The 22,315-nt window shown below is 39.5% G+C and overlaps 2 protein-coding genes across 6 annotated transcripts in view; one reads left to right on the top strand and one right to left on the bottom strand.

Annotated features, from left to right (window-relative positions):
- The first annotated feature begins 55 nt into the window (after window positions 1-55).
- On the top strand, window positions 56-3,791 carry TMED5 (transmembrane p24 trafficking protein 5). Its single transcript, XM_009556456.2, has 4 exons — window positions 56-330; window positions 1,301-1,398; window positions 2,063-2,246; window positions 3,414-3,791. The coding sequence occupies exons 1-4, from the start codon at window positions 154-156 to the stop codon at window positions 3,630-3,632; spliced, it is 678 nt and encodes a 225-aa protein (XP_009554751.2). The 5' UTR covers window positions 56-153; the 3' UTR covers window positions 3,633-3,791.
- Window positions 3,792-5,915: 2,124 nt separating this feature from the next.
- Window positions 5,916-22,315, bottom strand: part of MTF2 (metal response element binding transcription factor 2) — a 28,098-nt gene continuing 11,698 nt past the window's right edge. Inside the window, exons 6-16 of one of the 5 annotated variants that reach the window (XR_008450915.1) lie at window positions 21,943-22,091; window positions 20,583-20,678; window positions 19,480-19,548; window positions 18,514-18,637; window positions 16,482-16,549; window positions 15,923-16,093; window positions 15,200-15,308; window positions 14,955-15,013; window positions 14,717-14,821; window positions 6,930-12,670; window positions 5,916-6,840 (exon numbers count right to left, since the gene is read on the bottom strand). Coding sequence is in view for 1 of the 5 variants with exons in the window: in XM_054072524.1 (XP_053928499.1) it covers window positions 12,316-12,670; window positions 14,717-14,821; window positions 14,955-15,013; window positions 15,200-15,308; window positions 15,923-16,093; window positions 16,482-16,549; window positions 18,514-18,637; window positions 19,480-19,548; window positions 20,583-20,678; window positions 21,943-22,091 (1,305 nt within the window). In the remaining 4 variants the exon portion in view is untranslated. Of the gene's footprint in view, window positions 12,671-14,716; window positions 14,822-14,954; window positions 15,014-15,199; window positions 15,309-15,922; window positions 16,094-16,481; window positions 16,550-18,513; window positions 18,638-19,479; window positions 19,549-20,582; window positions 20,679-21,942; window positions 22,092-22,315 lie in introns of all 5 variants that reach the window. The other 4 variants (XR_008450918.1, XR_008450916.1, XR_008450917.1 and 1 more) reach the window with 4 other exon arrangements.

The raw sequence follows: 22,315 nt of genomic DNA, 5'->3' as shown, positions 1-22,315 counted from the left end.
CACCCCAGCCAGGCATTGTGCTCGCGGGCGTGGCCAGTCCTGCTCCCGCCCCCCGACCCTGCCCGCGCGCTGCCGCATGGTCCCTGCGCGGGGGCCGTGCCCAGCCCCGGTCCCGCCCCTCCCGCGGAGCCGCGGGCCTCGCGGGGGCGTGGGATGGCGGCGGTGCTGTGGCTGCTGCTGCTACTGCTGCTGCTGCCGCCGCTGCCGCCCGGCAGCGCCGAGTTCAGCCCCTCCCTGGACAGCGACTTCACCTTCACGCTGCCCGCGGGCCGCCGGGAGTGCTTCTACCAGCCCATGCGCAGGGAGGCCTCGCTGGAGCTCGAGTACCAGGTGCGGCCGGTTCGCGGTTCCTCGGTCGCAGCCTTTCCCCGCCCCTTCCCCTCCGCTTCCGCCCGAAGCCGAGGCCGAAATCCCCCTTTATATTCTCGCTATCGTCACGCGCAGGACTGAATAGGAACGAAAGGCTGAGGCTCGAGCTTTGTGCGGAGTTCTGTATAAGCAAAGCAGGAGGGTTTTTTGGACAGGCGAAGTAGGATTTTATTTTAATTGTAATCAAAAATTCTCCCAAAGAGAACAAACGTCTGTAAGATGGAAGTTAGTTCTGCTCGGGCATTGCACTCTAGGCACTGCTGCTGACAGTAACGACTCCTGCGTTTGAGCGTGTAGGAAAGGAGCTTTGTGTGTTGTTGGAAAGAGGTTTATTTTGTACTTAGTTAAAAAAGCAGAGAAGTATTTTAGGTCATTCTGCAAAGACATAACACGATGATGGGAAGCTTTGTTCTGGGTGTTGGATGGTGCCATAGACCTAAAGGTAGGTCGTGCTGTAAGGTTTTTGATCTGATCAGCTGTTAGCCCCTAATTTTCCGTTCCCTTTTTTTGTGAGTCTGCAGCATCACTCTAAGTCGGTGCAAACTTTGCCCTCTATTTCAGCAGGGGCAGACAGCCGTACCCCAGTCCTTCCCTGGAAAACAGGCCAACACCACCATCCCATCAGAGAGCGGTGGCTGTTCCTACAGGGTGTCCAGTTGTCCAGGGACCAAACTGTAGGCATCCTCAACAGCGAGGGAAGGGTTCAGGACAGGCCCAGCCTGGCAGGATGAGATCATGTTTAATTTAAGATTGGAAATACCTAAATTGAGTTGAACCAGATTTTAGTCTGTTTCCAGTCACCGCAGTGTGAACCCACACAGACAGGTTGAGCTTTCAGACTCTTCCTGTGGCCGTTCCCTTACCTAAAGATGTCTCTGTCAGCAGTGCAAACACGAGTGCCACTGCTGGACGGTCTGTCTTTGTTTCACAGGTTCTAGATGGAGCAGGATTAGATGTTGATTTTCAACTACTGTCTCCAAACGGTGAAACTCTGGTTTATGATGAAAGAAAATCAGATGGAGTTCATACGTAAGTTTAATATCTCCAGTTTTACATAAAATACTTTTCTGTTTTCTTTAACAAAGATAACTAAAATAAAGCTCAAATCCTTAGTGGTACAAACTACTTCCTAACAGGACACTTCGAGAATACAAATTACCTTTTTATAAACACTGAATGCTTTTTACTTGGATATTGCCATGAAGTGAAGGATATTTTTGTTTTAATGACAGCTGTAATGAAAATAATTATCCTGGAGCTGGGAAAGGTCTCCACATCCAATAGCAAATATCCTGTCAGTTATATAACTAATAAGCTGTAAAGGTCCCTATTTTTCCAGTCTTGTATCAAAATATGTAGTAATTATTGTAATTTTACTATTGAGTATAAGAATTCTATTCTTACAGCTTTCTTGTAGTCATTAACAATGATTCAAAATCCCACTCAAGGAAAGTGAAAGTAAGTTGCTGCTGCCTTCAGCATAAGCCTTTAGAGTCGGTGGGATTGTTGTGCTGTGACCATGCAATCTGTAAGTGTCTTTAGAGTTATTATTTTTATATAAGAAGCATATTCAGTTATTTCTCAGTGCAAGATTGTCACTTCTAAAGAAGAAAGTTTGCTTACAAGAACCTGCTTTTTGAGAAACGGCACCAAAAGCTTGGTTAAAGTAATGACAATTTGCTTGCATACCCAGGGTGGAAACAGAAGATGGCGATTATATGTTCTGCTTTGACAACACATTCAGCACCATTTCTGAAAAGGTGATTTTCTTTGAACTGATCCTGGACAACATGGGAGAAGAGGGACAAGATCAGGAAGACTGGAAGAAGTACGTTACAGGCACAGATCTCCTAGATATGAAACTGGAAGACATTCTGGTTAGTATTTGATCTTTAATTCTTTTCAATCCAAGTGCATTTGGATAGAAATTCGGTGTCATTTAGCCATTCTGCCTCGGTCTGGAAACCATTCCAGTTCCATGTATTGCTTTCACTGGTACGTGAAGCCGAGCACTGTGGATCCCTTGCTTCCACACAGAAGCTTGAGACTGTTTCCAGAACAGAGCTTTAATCAGTAAAGAGAAACTGCCTATAACTCCAAGTCACTGTTTCCAACTCAGCTTCCTACTGCTAAAATGGGACATTTTTCCCTAGCAGCACTAAATGAATATTTACAGTATAAAGTTTTGCTTAAACTCAGTGATGCTATTGGAATCACCGCACAGATTTTTATGACTGTTTGAAAATAAAGTACTGCGTTAGCCTCTTCATCCCAGCTTTGCAGAAGTGCCCCAACCAGTGTAGGGATTAATAGTTTCATCTCCAGTAATTTATATATTACTTTAATAGGGGGCTTCCCTCAAAGAAATTATTTCATCTTTTAAAGATCTTATAAAGTAGGTAATTTTTATAAAGTTAACATTGTAACTTTTGTAAAGTTAATCTTAGCATTTGACACCATGGTTTATGTAGCTGAGTTATTGCTTTACTTGCAAGTACTCACATAAATCCTTAGTAGTTTAACTTTTTAAAGATAAACAACATGTAATTGCTTGGGAAAATGGAGAATTGTGTGTTGGTTTTGAATCTGTTCTATGGTGTTGGTGTTCCTTATTGTGTAACATATGAACTTTAGTATCATCATAAAATTGTTTGGCTTCCAAACACAGCTCTTTCAAAATATGTTACATATGCAGCAGAGATGATATCCATGGAAAAAAATGTTTTGTGACTCATTCTGTAGAGACCACTGCTTTTTACTTTTCTGAATGCCTGTAATCACGGTCCCCCAAGACACACAGAATACTAAAAAAACGATTTTAGGTTTGATTTCTCTGTTAATTAAGCCTTTTTAGGAGATATACAATAAACAGTATAAACTCTGTGATGAGGTATATGTTTTATAGTTAAATTAACTGACTGCGTGGCAAAAAAATATATTACAATTGTTAATACTGTATTATTATTTTGTATGTGTTGTAAGCTATAAATTTACCTCAAGTGTTTGTTTTTTTCTTCTAAAAATACTCTTCTGTTACTTACTAGGAGTCCATAAACAGTGTCAAAGCCAGATTAAGCAAAAGCGTCCAGATACAGACCCTGCTCAGAGCGTTCGAGGCTCGAGACCGAAATATACAGGAAAGCAACTTTGACAGAGTGAACTTCTGGTCCATGGTCAACCTGGGAGTGATGGTGGTGGTGTCAGCCGTGCAGGTCTACATGCTGAAAAGTCTCTTTGAAGATAAGAGGAAAAGTAGAACTTAGTGCTCAGTTGGATCGTAACAATATCACGGGTATGGGGGAGAGGGGAAGGAGTGAACTACTATAGTAAAGACAGAAACACCAAACCCATCACCTTCCAGGTTCTTCTGAACAGGCAGAAAAAATCAGGTGTGCGATTCACATTGGGCTTTTTGGTTGGGTTGTTATTAACATGAACAAAATGCCTTGCCCCAGGCTTTTCCATTTTTGCAAGTACTACTCTTCTTGTATTAGTCAGTGCATTCGTTAATGATTGTTACCAACCCACATGCATAGTGCCCAGACTGCTTGGTGCATAAGCAAAGTTACATTAATGCTCCCATTTTTTCCCATGTTCACACAGAACTAAACTATAACTTGGACGTTGGCTGATTTGCTGTTAAACACAGGGTGAGTTTACATATGTCTCAGTGTTCACAGGCCTGGTGCCCACAGGGCAATCTATAGTAACTCTTGTTTGTATGCAAAGGGATGTGGGTTTCAAAATTCTCTGCTGTGTTGCACAGCATCACAGAGAAACACTGGGCTAACACAGTGAGAACAACGCGAGAATCCTTACATCCTAACACCAGCACTTTAACAAAAGCACCATCAATGTGAAACTGAGACAGGGCTGACAAGAACTGGAGAGAATAGCTGCAATTCCTGTTGATAAATCTTTCCTGTAGTTTTACAACCCTATTTTCCTTTTTTGGCTGCTACATGAGATTCAAGAGACAAGTGACGATTGCATACAAATGCACACATGCCTCAAGGTATGGTTTGCAAAACTCTCCGTTACCATAACCTCACATAATAGATCATTTTCAGGAAGTCATTTCTCAGATTATTCTTTATCTTGAATAAAGGAGGGGTGATGTGAAAACATTACCTTAACTGATTGTTGTAGACTCAAACTCCCTCTCATCTACCAGTTTATTAGTTTTTGTCTGATTCGTTTATGACTTATGTAGGCATGAAAAACCAAAGCTGTTCACCTCACCTTTCCCTTTTTGCTCAAATCTTTTAGCTGTGAGAGCATACTCAGCTCATATGAGCAGTGTTTCTGTATCTAGCTTGTTACACGAGTAAGGTGTGAGTTATCTAAGCAGTAAGTACAGGCTGCACATTGTAGGATCCATGGAATATGCAGCATCACTTATCTGACGCAAAGCTCTCCTCAAATCAGTATTTTTGAATTTCTGAAAGAGCTAGCTTTGAAAAGCATAGGGAAAGCATGGAGAACTTCTGCCACGCCCTCCCCATGTGACAATTAACTGTTTTTAGTAGTTCAAAGTTACTATTTTTTACAATGTGCCAAGTCACTGAAGTTTCCTGTATAAATGGGTAGAAGTCCATCTCATTACAAAAGTGTTTTCAAAAAATCATGTGTGTTGGGTGTTCTGCCTGTCCTTGGGTCGTCTGGGTATGAACAGCAGAACTGCAACTCTGAGACTTCGTGATTAACAGATATGTTACAGAGATAAAACGGGGTCAATGGATGCACGAAGAAACTCTTTGTTCAAATGAAGCAGATGCTAGCAAGGGCTACAGCACATAGAAATAGCACTTCATCTTCAGATGAAGGGACCTAGCAATAATATTTCTAAATAGTTTGTATAAGCAGAAGTATTGTTCCTTATGGAATTTGATATAGAGGGCTCCAAAGGCTATTGAGCTGATTTTTCTTTCTGCAAAGCCATGTCCAAAATGTGATTGTTTCCTTTTAGGGTTCTGCATATCTGTGTTTCACACAATGCTTTCTACTCTAAACTGCCTGGAATTAGAAAGCTTATTTCTGTGATAATCAGGTCCAGGAAAAATTCTCTGTTAGGCTGGCAAGTAACATTTTCTGCCATTTCCCCGTGCATCTCCCAGTACTGACGGACAAGGTATCTGCATCAGGGCATAAGCCAAAGCTCACTGAAGCAGGCTTCCACCACCGTTTTGATCAGGTCCCTTCAGGACAGCCAAATGAGTACAATTAGTATAATTAATATACTTCAGGTTCTGTCCCCTTTGTGAGGAGAGATCTATTTTCACTTGCATCACTGTGAGCGTGGTGCTGCACCAGATCTGCAAAGGGGTAACTAAGACATCTACCTCTGGTATCAATTTGACATCCCAGCTCAGACCTCCGAGAGAGGAGCTCTGCCAGGTTTTCCACTGGTGCCTCCAGGGATGAGGTTCCCCAGCTGCTCTGCTGTGCCTCCAGCCGTAGTTGTACATCCAGGGGTGAAACAGCAGCACGCTGGCTGGAGCTGTGCACCAGTGCAGACAGCTCCCGATCAAGGACACAGGACTGACCCACAGCAGTCTGGCAGAAGGAAAACAAACAGCAGAGTTCATCTGGAAGGAATTGTTAGCAAGGAAGAGCTCTGGCTGTATTCTCTCCCCACTCAAGGTTCATTACAGAAAACAAAACAGGGAAGAACTCTTAACTGTAACTGTGCTTTGACTCTGGCAGCTGGAACATGCTCATCATAGGTGAAGGATCTACCATTTTAATTTGCAGCTAAATCTCATTTGAATTTTGAAGAGTAGATTGCTTTTCATTGTAGAAAATTTACAAAGGAGAATAAAAATCTAGTTTTCTTAATGAACTTTTTATTCAGAATTGTTTTAAGACTTACAGATGTTGAATAAAATTATGCAAAACTAAGATTTTCAATAAGTTTAAACCTGTGTTTGTGTTCTTCATTTTACAAGGTAAAGCATCTTTCCTTCATATGAAGGCTGAAAAATATCAAGTATGCCAAGCTAAGACTTCCTTTTTAATAATGAGCACTGAATGAGAAAGAAATGAAAAGCACAAATTCTCTTCTTATCGCTGTAACCCAAAATCAGTGCAGATAACTTAAGATTCACATAGGTGTCAGGTCAGAACAATATCAACCTCTGATCTTCGTAACAGAAAACAGATTTGGCTTTGAAGTTAGCAGGTGCAAGTCAAGAAGGAGCTTTCTGCCCCCCAGTATTTGCACATCAATTAATACTTACACTCTGTAACGCACCTGCAGTTCATTGCATACACACAGAACAGCATCGCTTGCAGTTCTGCAGGCAATGAGGTCAGGAGCGAATCCAGGAAGAACCCCAAGTACCGCCTGGTGCAAAGTGACAGCAGAGGTCACATCCTGCAGAGACCGGTGAGGTGCTGTGCTCAACAGCGCGAGACTGCAAAGCCTGGGTCAGGACAGCTCAGCGTCAAAACAGCACCTGTGGCTTCAAACTAGACATGGGGGATGTGTTAGCAACTGAACCGAGTCCCCTAGTTGAGAGGTACTTGTTAGCAATGAAACCAAGTCCCAAGTTTCTCACCTCGAAAAGGTGAGAGGCAACATCCCAGAGAGGAGATGAAGGGAATTTATGCTTTTGCTACCTCAGAAAGACAGTAGCAAACTGGCACTCGCACTCAAAACCACAACAGCCACGTGTCTTCAGAAACCCCTTCTGGAAAGGGTTTCACAGCAGGTACTTTGTCTCCATAAGGTTAACTTATGCGCAGGCTTATGCACTTCCCAGTTAGAGTGGTACAGATGTCACGTGAAACTCTTGAGGAAAAATTAAAGGAAAAAAAAAGTATTTTTCAGCAGCAAATACTGACTGGCATCTGATGACCTGCTGAGCACTTCCATTAATTCTTCTTTTTCCCTTCCCTAAAGAAACAGTTTATTTCACAATGTAAATATTTTCACTTCTTATGAGGTATGGTCAACATCTTAAAATAAACACCTAAGCAGAAATACAACAAAGACAAGAAAGCATTATCACAAAATATAAACTCTACCAATTAAGAAGTACATCTATAAACTACTAGTAGTCAATATGTAATAATTTCACATAATTCGTAAGAGAATACTCAAGATCCTAAGACTAAAAGCTTGAAGTTTTGGAGATTTTTTCAGCTTAATCGAGTAACGCACATGACAAATCCGAGCTTGTTCACCATCCGGAGGAGCCGGGGTCTGTCCGGAAGCCTGCAAACCACATTGTTGAAGTAATGATCAGGAACTTCCTTTTTTTGTCCTGGAGCAGATCTCAAACACCAGGGCACAGCATTCTATTGCCAGACAGCGATTCGCAGTGGAAGGAAGATGAAATCACAATGAGGACTGTCAATAGCTGTGCTGGACAAAGACACAAGTAACGCAGCCGAAGCTCTCTTTGCTGGTCTCAGCATGCACTGCAAGAAGCAATACCCCAAGCCTTAAACTCCTTCCTACAACAGAAACATTCCTGTACCTCAGGCTGGCATGAGCCCATCGCACACCTCTCCTCAGAGCCCATGACCCTGTGGTACAGCAATAAGACCACCTTGTTAAAAAACTTTTATTCTACCAGCCACAGCAATTACTTCCCCCCCACACCCTCCTTATTTTTAAAATAAGCATTTACACTAGTCAGTCCTAAAGACTCATTAGGCCCAACAGTAATTAAGACAGTCTGGAACTAAGTAGATTGAGCTGTATCTGAGGACTTGAAAATGAAGCTAGAAAAGGCCAAGGAACTTGTAAGAACCATTCTAAGACCGCTACATTTTAAAGCTTGCCAGCTTCTGGTGCAGACAGGAGGCTTGCAACTCTTGGTTATTGTGAGATTTTAGGGCTTTTAAGGCTTTTAACAGGGCTCCTGTTAAAAGCCCATCCTCTTCCCTGCGTTCCTTGCTTCCCCCACTCCAGCAGTTTCCTGCCACAGAAACTCACTGTTGGTTCAAGAGGAATGCCAGCACAGAGGTGAGGAAGCACTGTGACTGCACGTCACTGCAGAGCAGAATAAGGGGTGCCTTACTGTATAATTCTCTTTTCAAACTCAACAATTTACTTAAGGTTATTGTTGATTTTTATTACAGGTAAAGATAACAGTAATGAAATAATAAAAATCAAAACCATTAAAATTTTAATAGTAAACACCTACACTGCTAAAGTTACACCAGCAGCATCTGAATTCCATCTCCTCCTTTCATGCTATCAGCTGCTGTAGTTGAGGACCTTTGGTGAGACTTGGAACCCGTAAGCTCTCGGTCCCTTTCTTCCTTTAGCATCTACCAAGTTTCCATCTGCTACCTGTCCAAATAGAATATGAGTGCACAAGGAGTGGTCATTCCTCTTCCAACTTTCTTCAGGGACTGCTCTCTAATCCTTTATATCTCACCTACAGGAAAACAACTTTTCTACAAGCTTTAGGTTGACAACTGGGATTTTTCCCTCACATGTTTCTGCCAACACCAGGATCTCAATAGATCCAACACCTCCACACGGGTGTTAAGCCATCAGCCTGAGTTCAGCATTAACCAAACAACTCGCTATCCTTAAACCTTTTCTTCACTTCCACAAAATACCATTTTCTGCTATCATATCATAACTGCAGTGTTAGATTTCATTCAGGCACATGTTAAGGAATTAAAAGTAGTAAAACAATTTTAAGCCTGAAATTGTTACCTGCACAGCCTTTGCAAGACGACTCCTCTTCCCACTGCGCTGACACTCCCATCCACTTCATCCTTATTCACTGTGTTCTGACTATTGCTCTGTCTCCAGCCTTGGCATGTTCCGTCTGAATTCAACAATCTCCTTTTAAGATATAACACTGGCAATCACTTTAGCAGGACGTCCCACAGGTACAACTGTTTTTCTGCTCACTCATTTCTCCCTCACTCTGGCCCCCAGACAACAAACTGCTTGTCTTTACTTCCAAGGCCTCTTTGTTTATTCCTGTCTTCAAGTTAAAATCTTGTTTTCCATATTACACTGAGATTTTTTAGGATTCCTCTTTAATCTCACTGAAATGGGAGGTGGTCGAGTCGCCTTCCCTGGAGGTGTTTAAGGAACGGGTGGATGAAGTACTTAGGGACATGGTTTAGGGAGTGTTAGGAATGGTTGGACTCGATGATCCAATGGGTCCTTTCCAACCTTGTGATTCTGTGATTCTGTGAAAATGCCTGTTATGCATGGAAAAGCGTATTTTTTTGTTCAAAATTCTTCTTGAGGTTTTTGTTGAGAACAACAATTTGACAAGCAGTTTACTACAAAGATTATTCTACAATTGTGACCAGTATCGTGCCGCTATTTCCTTGCTGTCTTGTTGACGTGACTCCTGCAGTTTCAGAATGGCCTCAAGAGATGCTTTAGCTACCTAAATACTACCGTAATACAAATAATAATGGAGAAATATCAAATTTGGCACATAGAGATATGGTTCCAATTCAGTGATCACAACACAGCTGCATTACATACATTTACAGACACACATACATACGGTGATTAAGTCACAAACAAAATTGGCAGCTACAGCACATTGGGATTTGTCCTTTCCACATTCCATTCACACATACAGTGAAATTCACACAAAATGAGAGAAAGGCATTTGTGAGCGTGCTTTAACCTCTACTCTAGCTGTCTCTTCAACAGCACCACTGCAGCACTTTCCAGCAGGACACCTTGTCTCAACACAACCCTCAAGCGCAGTCAGAATACCAGTCAGGGTCCACGTGCAGGGCAAGCGTCTCCAGGACGGCAATGGCAAAGTCAGAGACAGAGAAACAACGAATGGGAGGGTGCCACGGAGTATGTACTGCCCAAGAATTCAGAATCAAAACTCATTCTTCTCTCTCAGAAAATACACACATTTAATGTTGGTCTTTTAATTCTAAGAAATAAGCAGTTCCAAAAATACAAACTGAACATCAGAGCCAAGTCAACCATCGTAATAAAATGAAACGAGGACATTCACAATAGTTAAGTCTATAGATAGTTTAAGTCTGACAAGTATCTTCTCCCCCTCCTCTAAAGTCCCCAAGTACATTCCAAAATTTATCTTCGAAAGAAACTTTATGAAAAATACTGCTGGTGTTCAGTTAGAATTAAAGGACACAGATACAGTGAAACAATAAAGACAGATACCGATGGTGTGGGTAGGGTTACAAAGGCTTTACATTTTGCTTTATCCCAAAAAATAAACATTCAAAAATTAACATGAAGTCACTGTGTTATCAAAATATTGCAGCTACAGGCAAGGCAACAACATTAAATTAATAGCTGAGGGTGTGAGAAAAAAAACACTAATTTTAGTGAAGGTAAACAGAAGTAGCAGTTTTTAATTAGCATTTTCGTAAAGCTAATATCACCTGGCCAGCGATACATCAAGCACAGGATAAAAAGCTTTTTCTGCTTCCTTTGGCTACAAGGTGATGGGGGGAAAAAAAAAATAAGTCACCTTCTCAAGATGTTCAAGATGAGCAGAAAAAGTCAAATACTCAAGTAATGGACTAAGCAACTACTAACCCAGGCAGGACATCTCAAACCACTCTGTCATTCATGTGCGTTGCACAGTTTTATCCTTGTGGAAACTAACCGTATGCAGTACAGTGAGAGACCAAAGTAAAAACATCCTTCTGTTTACTCTTTGGCTAAAACCCCCTCGAAAGTAGTAGACAAAGAAAAAACATGTAATACTGGCAAGAGATTTTTTTTTTTACTTTTTTTTTTTCTAAAAACAAGTAAAATAAACTCATCAATTTAAAACTTGGTACATTTTATAAAAACAAAAGAGGTAAGGTTGCAATAAAATCAGTAATGTTACTTCAAATGGCAACAAACCGCTTGTTGACCCTGTGCAATAATACACTTTGTTCACACTGCCTCTACCGGAACATGACTGTTTCTACAGGTACACAGGAACCTCGTGTGCGACTCCTGCCAGCCGAGTTTAGAACTGGGACACAGAATTTACAATCCGTGTGTAGCTCTCCAAATTGCTATTTCTAGTCGAGTTCATTTCGAGAAGTTCAGATCCTGCATTGTTTAACAGTTAATTCACATGGAAAACAAAGTGACATATTCCCTCGAGCACATGGACATCAGTGACCGTGCCCACTGCCAGAATGCGCTGCACTGGTTTGACACTGTCCCAAGCACACAGAAAGCAACAGCACGCAATAAGCCTGAGAAAAAATGCTGCTGTGTAAATACTGGCGACTATTCCTGAAACAGAATTATGGGATGTATTCTCAGAAGCTGCCTGATCCCATAATTTGTATTGCATAGGTCACAACCACACATATATACACGCACGGGTATGCGTGTGCGTATATACGTGTGTATACACGCACACATGGGCACACGCACACACAAGAATATATTAAGACAACAATGAAGTCTGGTCACAGAGCAATTTACAGGCTCATTATATTTTTGTCTTTTTTTTCTTTACACTTTGTTTGAAAGAAAACTTCAGTATTTTACAGTCTTCAGTAGGCATTATATACACTGCACTTATGAAATCTAGAAAGTATTGAAATAGAAATACATTTCTGCAAACATTTGGGTAAGAAAACAAACCAAAATTTTTCAAAGATTTGTGCTATCTACATATTTTCTCTAAATCACAATAACTGTATCCATGGAATGTTCTCTAGAAAATGTCTTTTTCTTAAAAACATCATGCACATTTTTAAGCAATTGTAACCCAAAATATCCCAACCTAAAACAACCTAACAATGCTCAGATTAAAAAATTTAAGTTTCAGATCAGATTTTAAAAAGATAAGTCTTTATCACAAGATCTGTAATGATAGCAATTACATGTTAAGGCTAAACTGGTTTTGTTTTGTTTTTATAAACAGATATAAAGACGTTTCTCCCGTGGCTCTGCATTATGAGCTGTACTTACAGATGACAGTGCAGTGAACATAATGTTCAGTCCTACAGTCAGGATGCAGTGGCTCCTTCCCACTCCACAAGGTACTGCACCTTTCCATCAAGGGTCACCCGACGAGCCAACACACGGTACTTTTCCCCACAAGCTATTCTACCTGCTGCACCAAAATAGCTAGTGATCGAGTTCTTCAGATGATTGAGCTGCAACTCCTGGTCTGCCAAGTTGTTCAGAATCTCCGTATTGAGTTCATCGTACTGGTAATCTTCCTTGCTCTCATCATCTTTCATAATCTCTGAATTTTGAGTCTGCAGTGCTTTTCGTGGAAAGCGACCTCTTCTCCTCAAATGTGGTATTGCAGCAGGCCAGGTTCTTCCCGTACGAGTCCTTTTTCTCGAGTCAGATAAACTATAAAAAAGCCCAGCATTAATTCCAAGACTGACTTAAAACACATGCTTTACCATCAGTTATCTCCATGCAACTCATATCGTCACTTTTGTTCTATTTTTCGCTTATAGAAACACTTGTTGCCTATAGGTAGATGACTATAAGTGTCACTTAAGCATTATTTACATAAGGAAAACCGTACTAATTTAACAAAGCATCAGAAAGTTCAGCTATATTATATTAACTTATGCCTAGGTAGGTTAAAGAGTACTGTTGTGATACAACTTAATCCCACTCCTAAGGAAATCTAAAGAAAAGTCTTCAGAGAAGCCTGCACGAAACGTGATTAAATATGCAAATTGAAAATACAGCTTTATCACACACAGGCCTCAATGACAAAAGCTGTACTCTAAAAGGAATGAGACGATGGCAGTTAAGAACAAATAAAAAATTTATGCAGTTAGTTTTTCAAGCTGAGTTTATCTCAAATTAAAACTCTGAAATACGATAAAAAATATTGCAAAATATTTTCTACCTCACTACTTTCTATAACACAAGTGACTTTCTAAAGACTGACTATATGTGGCCAGAGCAAAACATACATCCAAAACTCAGATTTATATCTGGTAATGAAAAAGAAGTTTCTGACCTTGTCCAAGAATAAGCCACCATCCAAATAGCAAAAGCGTCCTCATGTAGAAACCTACATCTATAATTTGCACATACTGAAGCACGTTTGCTAAGTCCTAAATTAAATAGTATGGAAGCTTTGATCTACACTCCAATGGAACATCCTGAAGAAAAAGCACGTCTTTTTAAGATTATAAAAAGGAATGGAATAAAGGGCAGAAATACAAAACAGTAATTAAGTCTCTAGGTTAAACAAAAGCTTTTAAAAACAGCCTATTTGTAGCAGCAATGCACAAAGATGACTCCTGAAAGCATCTGATAGCACGAACCATAAAGAGAGGAGACAAAATAAGCAGACTGAGAACCCATGTACCTCAACTAAAGAAAAATTTGTATATGCTGAACTCGAACTTTTCAAGGAACAAATTATTGGCAGAAAAGCTGACACAGTTAAATGATTTGTTTATCAGGACTGTGCCAAAATTTTTTCATGCTCTATTGACCGTAGGAAAGAACAGTAAATATGCTGTGATTTAACATGAACACACCAACCTACAACAAGAGCTGCTGAAACCAGTTCAGCATACACAGCAGCTCTCTTGTAGCCTGTATTAGAAAAGCTAGCTCAGAAGCATTGATGGAGTTTGATTCTCTTCTGTAAATGTCACGTAACTACGTATTTTACATCCACAAATAACAGGAGTTTGTGAGCACAAAACCACCTTACTCCATGTTGTAAGTAGAACTAATAAAGATCAGCTCTCTTTCCCTCTATTTCTTTAGACTCCTCCATGCAATTTAGATTTTAGATTTAGAGTAACAGCTCTGCTTTGGTCTCAGCTGCTTGTTACTCTAAATCTCAGCAAGTCACCACACTGTCAATGTTACAGCCCTCTATGTACTCTTCTACCAATTCTGCAACAACTTTACCTCCATTTCACATCTACTATGGCTGCCTCATAATTTAAGTCAACCTCCTACTTCATCTTCTACCTTTTTTTTACCAAAGCTCCAACTGAAAAAAAACCAAACCCCAAAAGCGCAGCCCAGGCAGGGATCAGGCCATAGATGACCAGAAAACTGTCTGCCTTTCCCAAGCATGGGTCGCTGGGCTGGACCTCTCTCATCCAAGCATCCATTTCCATGGATCTCGTTAGAATGCAATTTCTTTGGAACTACCTGGATCAGATTTCATGGCAGTTAGCCAGCACGTTCCAAACTTACTGAAAGTAGAGCAGAACTTCAGGTTTTAAGAAACCAGACTTAGAACACTATATGTCAGACTCTGGCAAGTTCTCCTTGCAGGATCCCCACAAGTTCTGCTCATTCAGTGAAGCACTGCCAAACCAATTGTTTCCTCCCACCTCTTCACGGAGGATTTCATTCAAAGGACTATATTGCACATCTTTATAGCAGACAGAGTAATTGAATAGTCACCTATAATGTCTGGAAATGCTAGATGAGGTAGTTTCTTTCATACTGGCAGCACCTGTGGATTCCACATCTGAGGTATTGGATGAATGTGCAGTTCCATCAGATTTCCTGATTAAAAGATAACAGGGTTGTCATGAAATGAAAATAATCTTATATTAACAACTGAGATGACATTTCAGAAGCAAACAGATACGCAACATGGTATTACAGTGTTTTATGGGTATTTCTTTTTGTAATTTACCCAACAGTGCAGGGTAATTCCAAGGCTGGAGTCTCCATCACTGGAACTGGTTCATTATCCTAAGGAAAAAAAAAAAAAGCACTTCAACTTCAGTTTTAATTGCTGTAATCATTTTGTTTGAGGGTTAGTGGGGAAATATCATAACTTGGATTAACCAGGTATGTTTTTCTTAAAAAATAATAATCCAGTTAGAGGGAAAAGGGCGGGGGGGGAGGGGGAAGGGAAAGGAATATTCCAAACCTTACCAGAGCAGATGACTCTGGAGTTTTGTGAATCATTTTTCTTGTATAGGGACCAGGTGGGCGACCTACTGATTTTTTCTTCCCCTTTCTTTCTATACCATTACTTAATTCCCTAGAAGAAAATTTATGGTTTGTTCTGTATTACTGAAGACAATTCTCATTGAATACATGTTTTCCTTCAGCAATGAATACACTATTAGATGTCTATTGCTAACAGGTTTTTCTGGTAAATCAAAAACATTAGGTACAAAGCTAAATAATTTTGCCTCTAGAATAACAAACAGATACAAGATCTTTCCGATGGCATTACTGATTCCCTAATGCTGAAGAGGAACAAACAAGTGTTAATTGTTGTTTATTCATATGATGACACTTAGTTAGAGATGTTACAGCTTCATGCCACACTTCCTATTTAGAATTCCGGTTACATTATTGCTTAAGAAGTCTAGAGAGACTATTTCCCAAATTGCAGCAAAGCTGGGATATTTTCTATTGTTTTCACTGCTAAATTTCACATTAAGTTTTCGTTTTGTTTTTTTTTTAAGAAGGACCTTAGTAGAAAACCAGCTGAATTTGTTCTAAGATCTTGTTCTCACAAATAGTCCACCTTCACAGTTCTTTTAAAAACACAGCTACAATGAAAAGGCCTTTTGCGTAGGTACCAAAAATATACTCAAAGTAGCCTTGATTTACCACAGCAGTGCTAGAGCGATTAGATTATTTTACCTCACATCAGGGATTGGTTTAGACGATTTTCTGCCTTTAATTTTGAACTCATGAGAAGTTCCTTCAGGTTCTTTCTCAGCCTTTAAAGCAGCATTTGGTGGCACAGGAGGAACACGAATTCTCAAGCCAAACAAATGCTTCTTTTTCTTTATTTCTTTTCCAGACATAAACCTAGATGATTTAAAATTAAGTGTTAAAATTCTGACTCCAGGGAAAACAGGTTTTAAAATGACAGCGTACATGCAAAACAATATGCAAGCTAGAACAGCCATTCTAATGCTATTTTATCCCCCTCTTTCCCTTAACGCCATCCTCACTCTCAAATACATGATGTGACATGGAAAGAGGATGGAAGTAAAAAACATTTTTTTCTCATTATCTGGGTTCCACTCAAAGTTATGTAATGTTATAGTTTGAAATAGGAACAGTATTTAAAATTTAATTGTTATATGCAGCCAAAGCCATTATCAGACAGACCAAACAAAGGAGCCTGAAGACGTAATCTACATCACATTCAATAAGCAAAAAACATTTGAAACAAAAATTACCAATAACTTACATGGCCTTGTAATCATTTAATGCCTCCAGTACGTGCTCATATCTTTCAGATTTTGGTGTATCTGCTAGCTGTGAAGTATTAAGAAATCATTTAATCTGTCCATTTTTCAGTAACAGAAAGATTCTAGTTACTTTTGAATTAGAGCAGCTACAGGTTTGGTTGTGAAGTACATTTATGAAGTTTTAGCTGTGGAAACTACCTAACTCCAAAGAATATTAATTATTGCCCCATATACTCCGCGATTTACATGCACAGAACTCGTGCCAGGATCAAGCCTGTGCCAAAGAATTCGAGTTTCACTTTTAAGAAATGCAAGAAAAACATCAAAGAACATACTCAAAGAACACAATATTAGCTCACCCTTCCAAGACTGCTAACAAGAATTCTTCTGTGACATTATGTACTCCCAAATCAATTGAGATGGCAAGCAGAAGATAACCAAGTTTTTGTGTCAATAGTTATTTTATTCTTACACCAAAGCCTGAAGTAGCCAGTCCCCATCAAACTACCAAAACATGGAATTGTCTCTGAAAAATTGCAGTGTGGATGGATTGAAAGCAGAAAGGGGGAAAAAAGAGCACAATGAGGACTGTAGCCCTTCAGCTTCTTCAAAATGGCACGTGCCCCCCCAGGCTATGGCGCTAGATAGCTCCGCTATCCTCATCAAGCTGCTCTGACCAGCTGTTCTGACACAAAACTAGGCTAAATCTAAAGAAAGTTATGTCATGTGAAATGAACAAACATTAATTTCTTCCACATTTCCCTCAACACTAAGAGAAACAAGAGCTGAAACTAAACACCACTTATGTATTTGTTAAACTGTGCAGTACAGCAGCCAGAACATTTCATTCTTTGAAAAGATGGCATGGAATTACCACATTTTGTGCAGGTTTTTTTTTGTTTTAATTAAAAGCTTGAGATTTGGTGTGACAGAATTATTGACTTGCTATTACTTAGCTACATCCCAAAGTAAACCAGATATGCATTCATAATGACACTGTCTTCTTTTAGTAATGCCCGTTTGCCTTTCTCACAAACTATTGACACTAACAGTCTAAACATTTAAACATTTTAAACCATTTTCCATTATTTACTAAAAGCACTTGCTCATTTAAGCCAAGAACATATATTTGATTCTCAAACTGCATCTGCTAGTAAATGAATTAGATGTATGAATTCACTGAACAGTATAAAAGTAGAATGCAATCATGACAAGAACATTTTAAATCAGTTACATCTGCCACCTGTATTAAAAAAACTCTAAAACCCTAGCAGTTTTCATGCACAAAAAAGTGCACCCTCTACTAGTAGTATGCCAGTTTGAATTTAGACATAAATTTTGCATCCAATTTTGCATGCAGAAACAACTCTCTACACTGCCCCTCTTTGTTAAAAGTGAAGTCAGTTTGCTCGGGGAAATGGATTTCCCTCAATGCTAAAATAACTGCCCAGTAAACCCAACAGCTGGAAAAATAACTAGTATAGTAGTGAACTGAAATCAAGATGCCTTGACAAGTAGCAGAATCAAGACTGAAAAGGGATCAAAACAACCTTTAGACCCGGGCATGAACTGATACCCCCCTAATGTCCAGAAGGGGGAGAACTAGGAAGTGTTTGTGTACAATAATTTGTTACATTACACCTCCGGGACTTTGAAAATGTCTCCATATGCAATACAGTCTGTACTCAGTTCTACATTTAGGTTTTCTGGTCTGTGCACACGAAAATATCCAAACAGTGAGACAATGATAAAATGAAATAAAAGAAACATGCATACATGCAACAGAACAAACAGCTAGGTATAAATAAAGTTGCTGTGCAAATAATAAAGTAATAGTTGCATAGACCGCTTGAGAAGTTTTACAGCTCAGAAAGACATACACCACTGAAAGCATTCTAATTCTGCAAGGAAATTAAAGATGATCTCACTACTTCAGATTACTGGATCTTAATGTAATCCATAGGCCACTAACTTTCAGAACATATGTATGCACCATGAGGAAAACCAAGAAAGAGTATTCTCACTGCTTACCTCACCAGGATGCAACCTATCCCAGTTTTCATTAATGTAGGCCATGAGTTCAAGCTCTGAATCGAAGTATTTCTTCTTATGAATAACACTTAGGTTGTAAAGGCATAAATGTGCTATATCTACCCTAGAATTCAAAAACACTTGAATAAAAATCACAGAAAATGGTCTTTTTCTTTCAATTGTTCCACTTTGAAATATTTTGGTAGAAAATTTATTAGCACAATATAGTTTAAGGAATGCAGAGCACAACTTAAAACACTCAATTCAGGGAACAACACCACCAAGTCTCCTGCCATTTCTCTTCCTTGAATGATTCCTTCTGCTTCGAATCTCACATTCATCTCTGCCTCACCTCACTGCCACGATATTCTTTTAAACTCCAAAACTGGTCTAAACCATGGGATACCCAAGTAAGTTTGAAACAATACTTGAATGTATAAATTCTGAATTCATGCAAGTACATTGGTGAACTAACATTGAACAAGGTCATTTCCACCATAGTTACCACACGTATCCACTAAACTCTATGCAATCTCTAATATGGGTTAGTTTGAAGATTTCAAACTACAATTGACCATTAAGTCTCATCAAGTAAACTATTTTAAGATGTGTACTCTAGTACTCACTATGTTTGGCTTTCCTAATGACAGGGTCCTAAACCAACAAAAGAGACTTTGTTCAGGTATTTCAATCTTCACATTAGCCACAAGTAAGCAGTTGCTTGCTACTTTACTGAACAAACCCCGGAACAAACTCCAAGAGCACGCAATTGCCATACATTTCCAAATTTAAGGATAAACTTTTCCTCAAAGTTGTCTCTGTTCATGCAAGCAGCAAGAACAACTCAGAAAATAACTCAAGACAGCAAGTGATTTCCTTTTTTGCACGTAAAATCAAAAGTACCGAAATGAAAGCAGATCACGCATTCAACTCACCCGTTATTTTTTTTTTTTAATTCACACTTACCATCTCAAGGGTAAACGTTTGAGGTATTCTGGTCCAGAACTGCAAACTGAGCAAATGAACGTATAAAACCTAAAAAATACACACATATGGATATGTACGTGTGTCTTGGTGGTGGCTGGCTGTACACACACACTCTTCATGTTTTAACACTCCAGTTATTGAAAAAGAGATGGTTAAGCAGGCTAGAAACCCAACCACGTGATATTTAAGAATGCCTTTGTCCTACTCCTTCATATATCAACTTCCACAACCTGTGCTGGTACCCACTGGGCCTGAGACACGGTACTTCCTCAATTATATCCTAGTACCACTGTTCCATACTTCCTAAGAAAGTCCCTCAACCTGTGCCAATTATCAGTGAAGATGCTCTGTAATGCCCCTCCTTCCTTCTCTCAAATGCAGAAACCTGTGCACTAACGTGAGCATGCATTTAAAGGACCTATGCATTCCAGGGTCTTCACTCGGCTCCTTCATAAAAACATTCCAGCAAAACCAAGAGCTAAAGGAAAGCATAATACTCCTCGATTCCTTGCTCCAGTACTTTCTCATCTGCTCCAAGTTCCTCTTAAAATGAAAGCACATTTCCCTTTGTCCCAACTCATCACACGTTAAAAAGGATATGCAGAGTTCCTCTCAGTCTAACTGTCCTTCCAGCCTTCTCCAGTTCCCTACGCTGTCAGTCCAGGGAACTACTGCACCATGCACTAACTGCCTACCCTGCAGCACGGTGCTGCCTGTTGCACACAATCAGTCACCTACACAATGTGAACTTCCGTTCTCTAACTTACAGGCCCAGCGAAGTCTGCTGCAAAGCTCCCACCTCCCAACACCTACGCTGTAATGGACTTCCACATGAAATTAAGTCAGTAACAGTTTGAATTCAACTGTCCATTGGTTACTTCTTCACCATCGCACCCTTCTTCATTAAAATGAAATGAAGATCTGCATTTTTCTGCCACCTGAACACATGCATTATTCTAGATAATCGAACAAAACTCACTCACTTTTGGAAAACACCACTGTATTATGGATGCCTTGATAAAAGCAAGATTCCCTTATTATTTACATAAATACAACCATGAAATACAGTGTAAGTTTCTTACCTGTCACCAAAAAGCATGGGCTTTTGGAGGCACTGCACACAAGCCTCATGAAACCACTGCTTACATTTGCAGCACTGCAACATCTTCAGATACCAGCTTCACCAACAGAAAGAAAAACAAGATGGGTTAAAGAAGTTACTGAAAATTAATCTTCATTATGGTTCAATTAAATAGCAAGGGATCTTCTAACCCGAAGCAATTTTTGAGGCTTATAAAACAAACAGGCACCTGCAAGGACAGTTCACTAACACAGAGTTCCACAATGAATCACTACTAGGAAAAAGTGACTATGAATAATAAAAGAAAGTCTAGTACAAGGATGAAGTAAGTTATTAAATGAAGAAAATAAGCTGGAATTTCCTCTGACAACTACCTTTTAATTCTTGATAATAAGACCTCAGTAAATGCATATAAGTTCCTTCTCATACACCGGATTAGATCCCTCTTTATTTTCCAAAGCACAACACAGCAGCATTAAGCCACAAAAATTAGTTCAGAGGATTCAGCAACTTGAATCCTCAAAATGAATCTCTTGGTTAACATTATATTTTTCCTTTTATTTTTTTCAGCTTCTCCTTTGAAAAAAAAGGAATCACGCAAAACTGAAGGCAAAGTTTGTCCACATCTGCAAAACTCTCAAACCTGTGAGTGTGAACTCCAAAAGTTTCACTTCACTTCTTTGGGAGACTCTCGACTCACCTGGACTTCAAATCTTCAATGCTATTTTAATCATTTTCACACACATGCAGACACCCAAGTTTTTATTTCTACCAGCCTAAGAAGTCCTCTTTTTGTCTTTCTTGTAAGAAAGAACCGGCAGAGGACTCTAATGCTATAAGAAGACAAAAAGTCTTTCCCTGGCCAATAATTGCAACCCAGGCTATGATGTTACGGTGGAACCAGGCAGCTGTATAATCCAAAAAAATTTAATCAACTCATGTCTAGATACACTTACATTTGTGACTAATGCCAACAGAGTTCGTGACTAATTAACATCAGAAAAACACTGCCTAAAATTGCAAGATCAACAAACAACTCCATTCGATCTCAACACATTAACAGCAGCAATGCAAAAAAATATGTTCAGGCTTGTGTAGATTGGACTGTGATGTTACGTGATGGACACAGGGCAAAATTAAAACCAACTAGGACATCTGATGGGAGAAGAAAAGCCATTAATGTGTTTCCTATGAGGCATTTAATACATATAGACATACACACAATTCAAAATTCCATTTTTCATCAACTTTAACACCTACACACAACAGAAATTAATTTCAAATAAACATTTACAGGACCAGGGCTAAAGTTAGCAGCTGTGTTAGGGAGAAAAGTCCATATGTATAATATGTTTACTTACTCTCCAGGACCTCCACAGTAGCAGTAACACTGCTGGATGTTGGTTTTATGTCCCGCATCCCACTCAAGGTCTGTTGCATTATACGGTAACGTTTGTTTCATGACTTGCAGTGCTTTGGCATTTGGTCCCTTCTTAAGCGCACCACCCCTCTAGGACAAAACAAATATATTAGTTTACAAAGACAATAATATCTTTCTGAAACTTACAAATTCTTTAATTTGAAAGTTACAAATGTTTGTCTATAATAAAGTAAAAAGCTTTCAATCTGTATAGATGTTTTAATACTAGCACATTTGTTGAAAAATACGTTGAAAGCCAGATGTCATGTATTTCTAAAATAAATATTAATTTCCAACATATAAGATTTCCATTC

Source organism: Cuculus canorus, chromosome 8 (genome assembly GCF_017976375.1).
Source record: "Cuculus canorus isolate bCucCan1 chromosome 8, bCucCan1.pri, whole genome shotgun sequence".
Classification (NCBI taxonomy): domain Eukaryota; kingdom Metazoa; phylum Chordata; class Aves; order Cuculiformes; family Cuculidae; genus Cuculus; species Cuculus canorus.
Note: the sequence above shows the minus strand (reverse complement) of the source record. Positions and strands in the feature narration are given on the sequence as shown.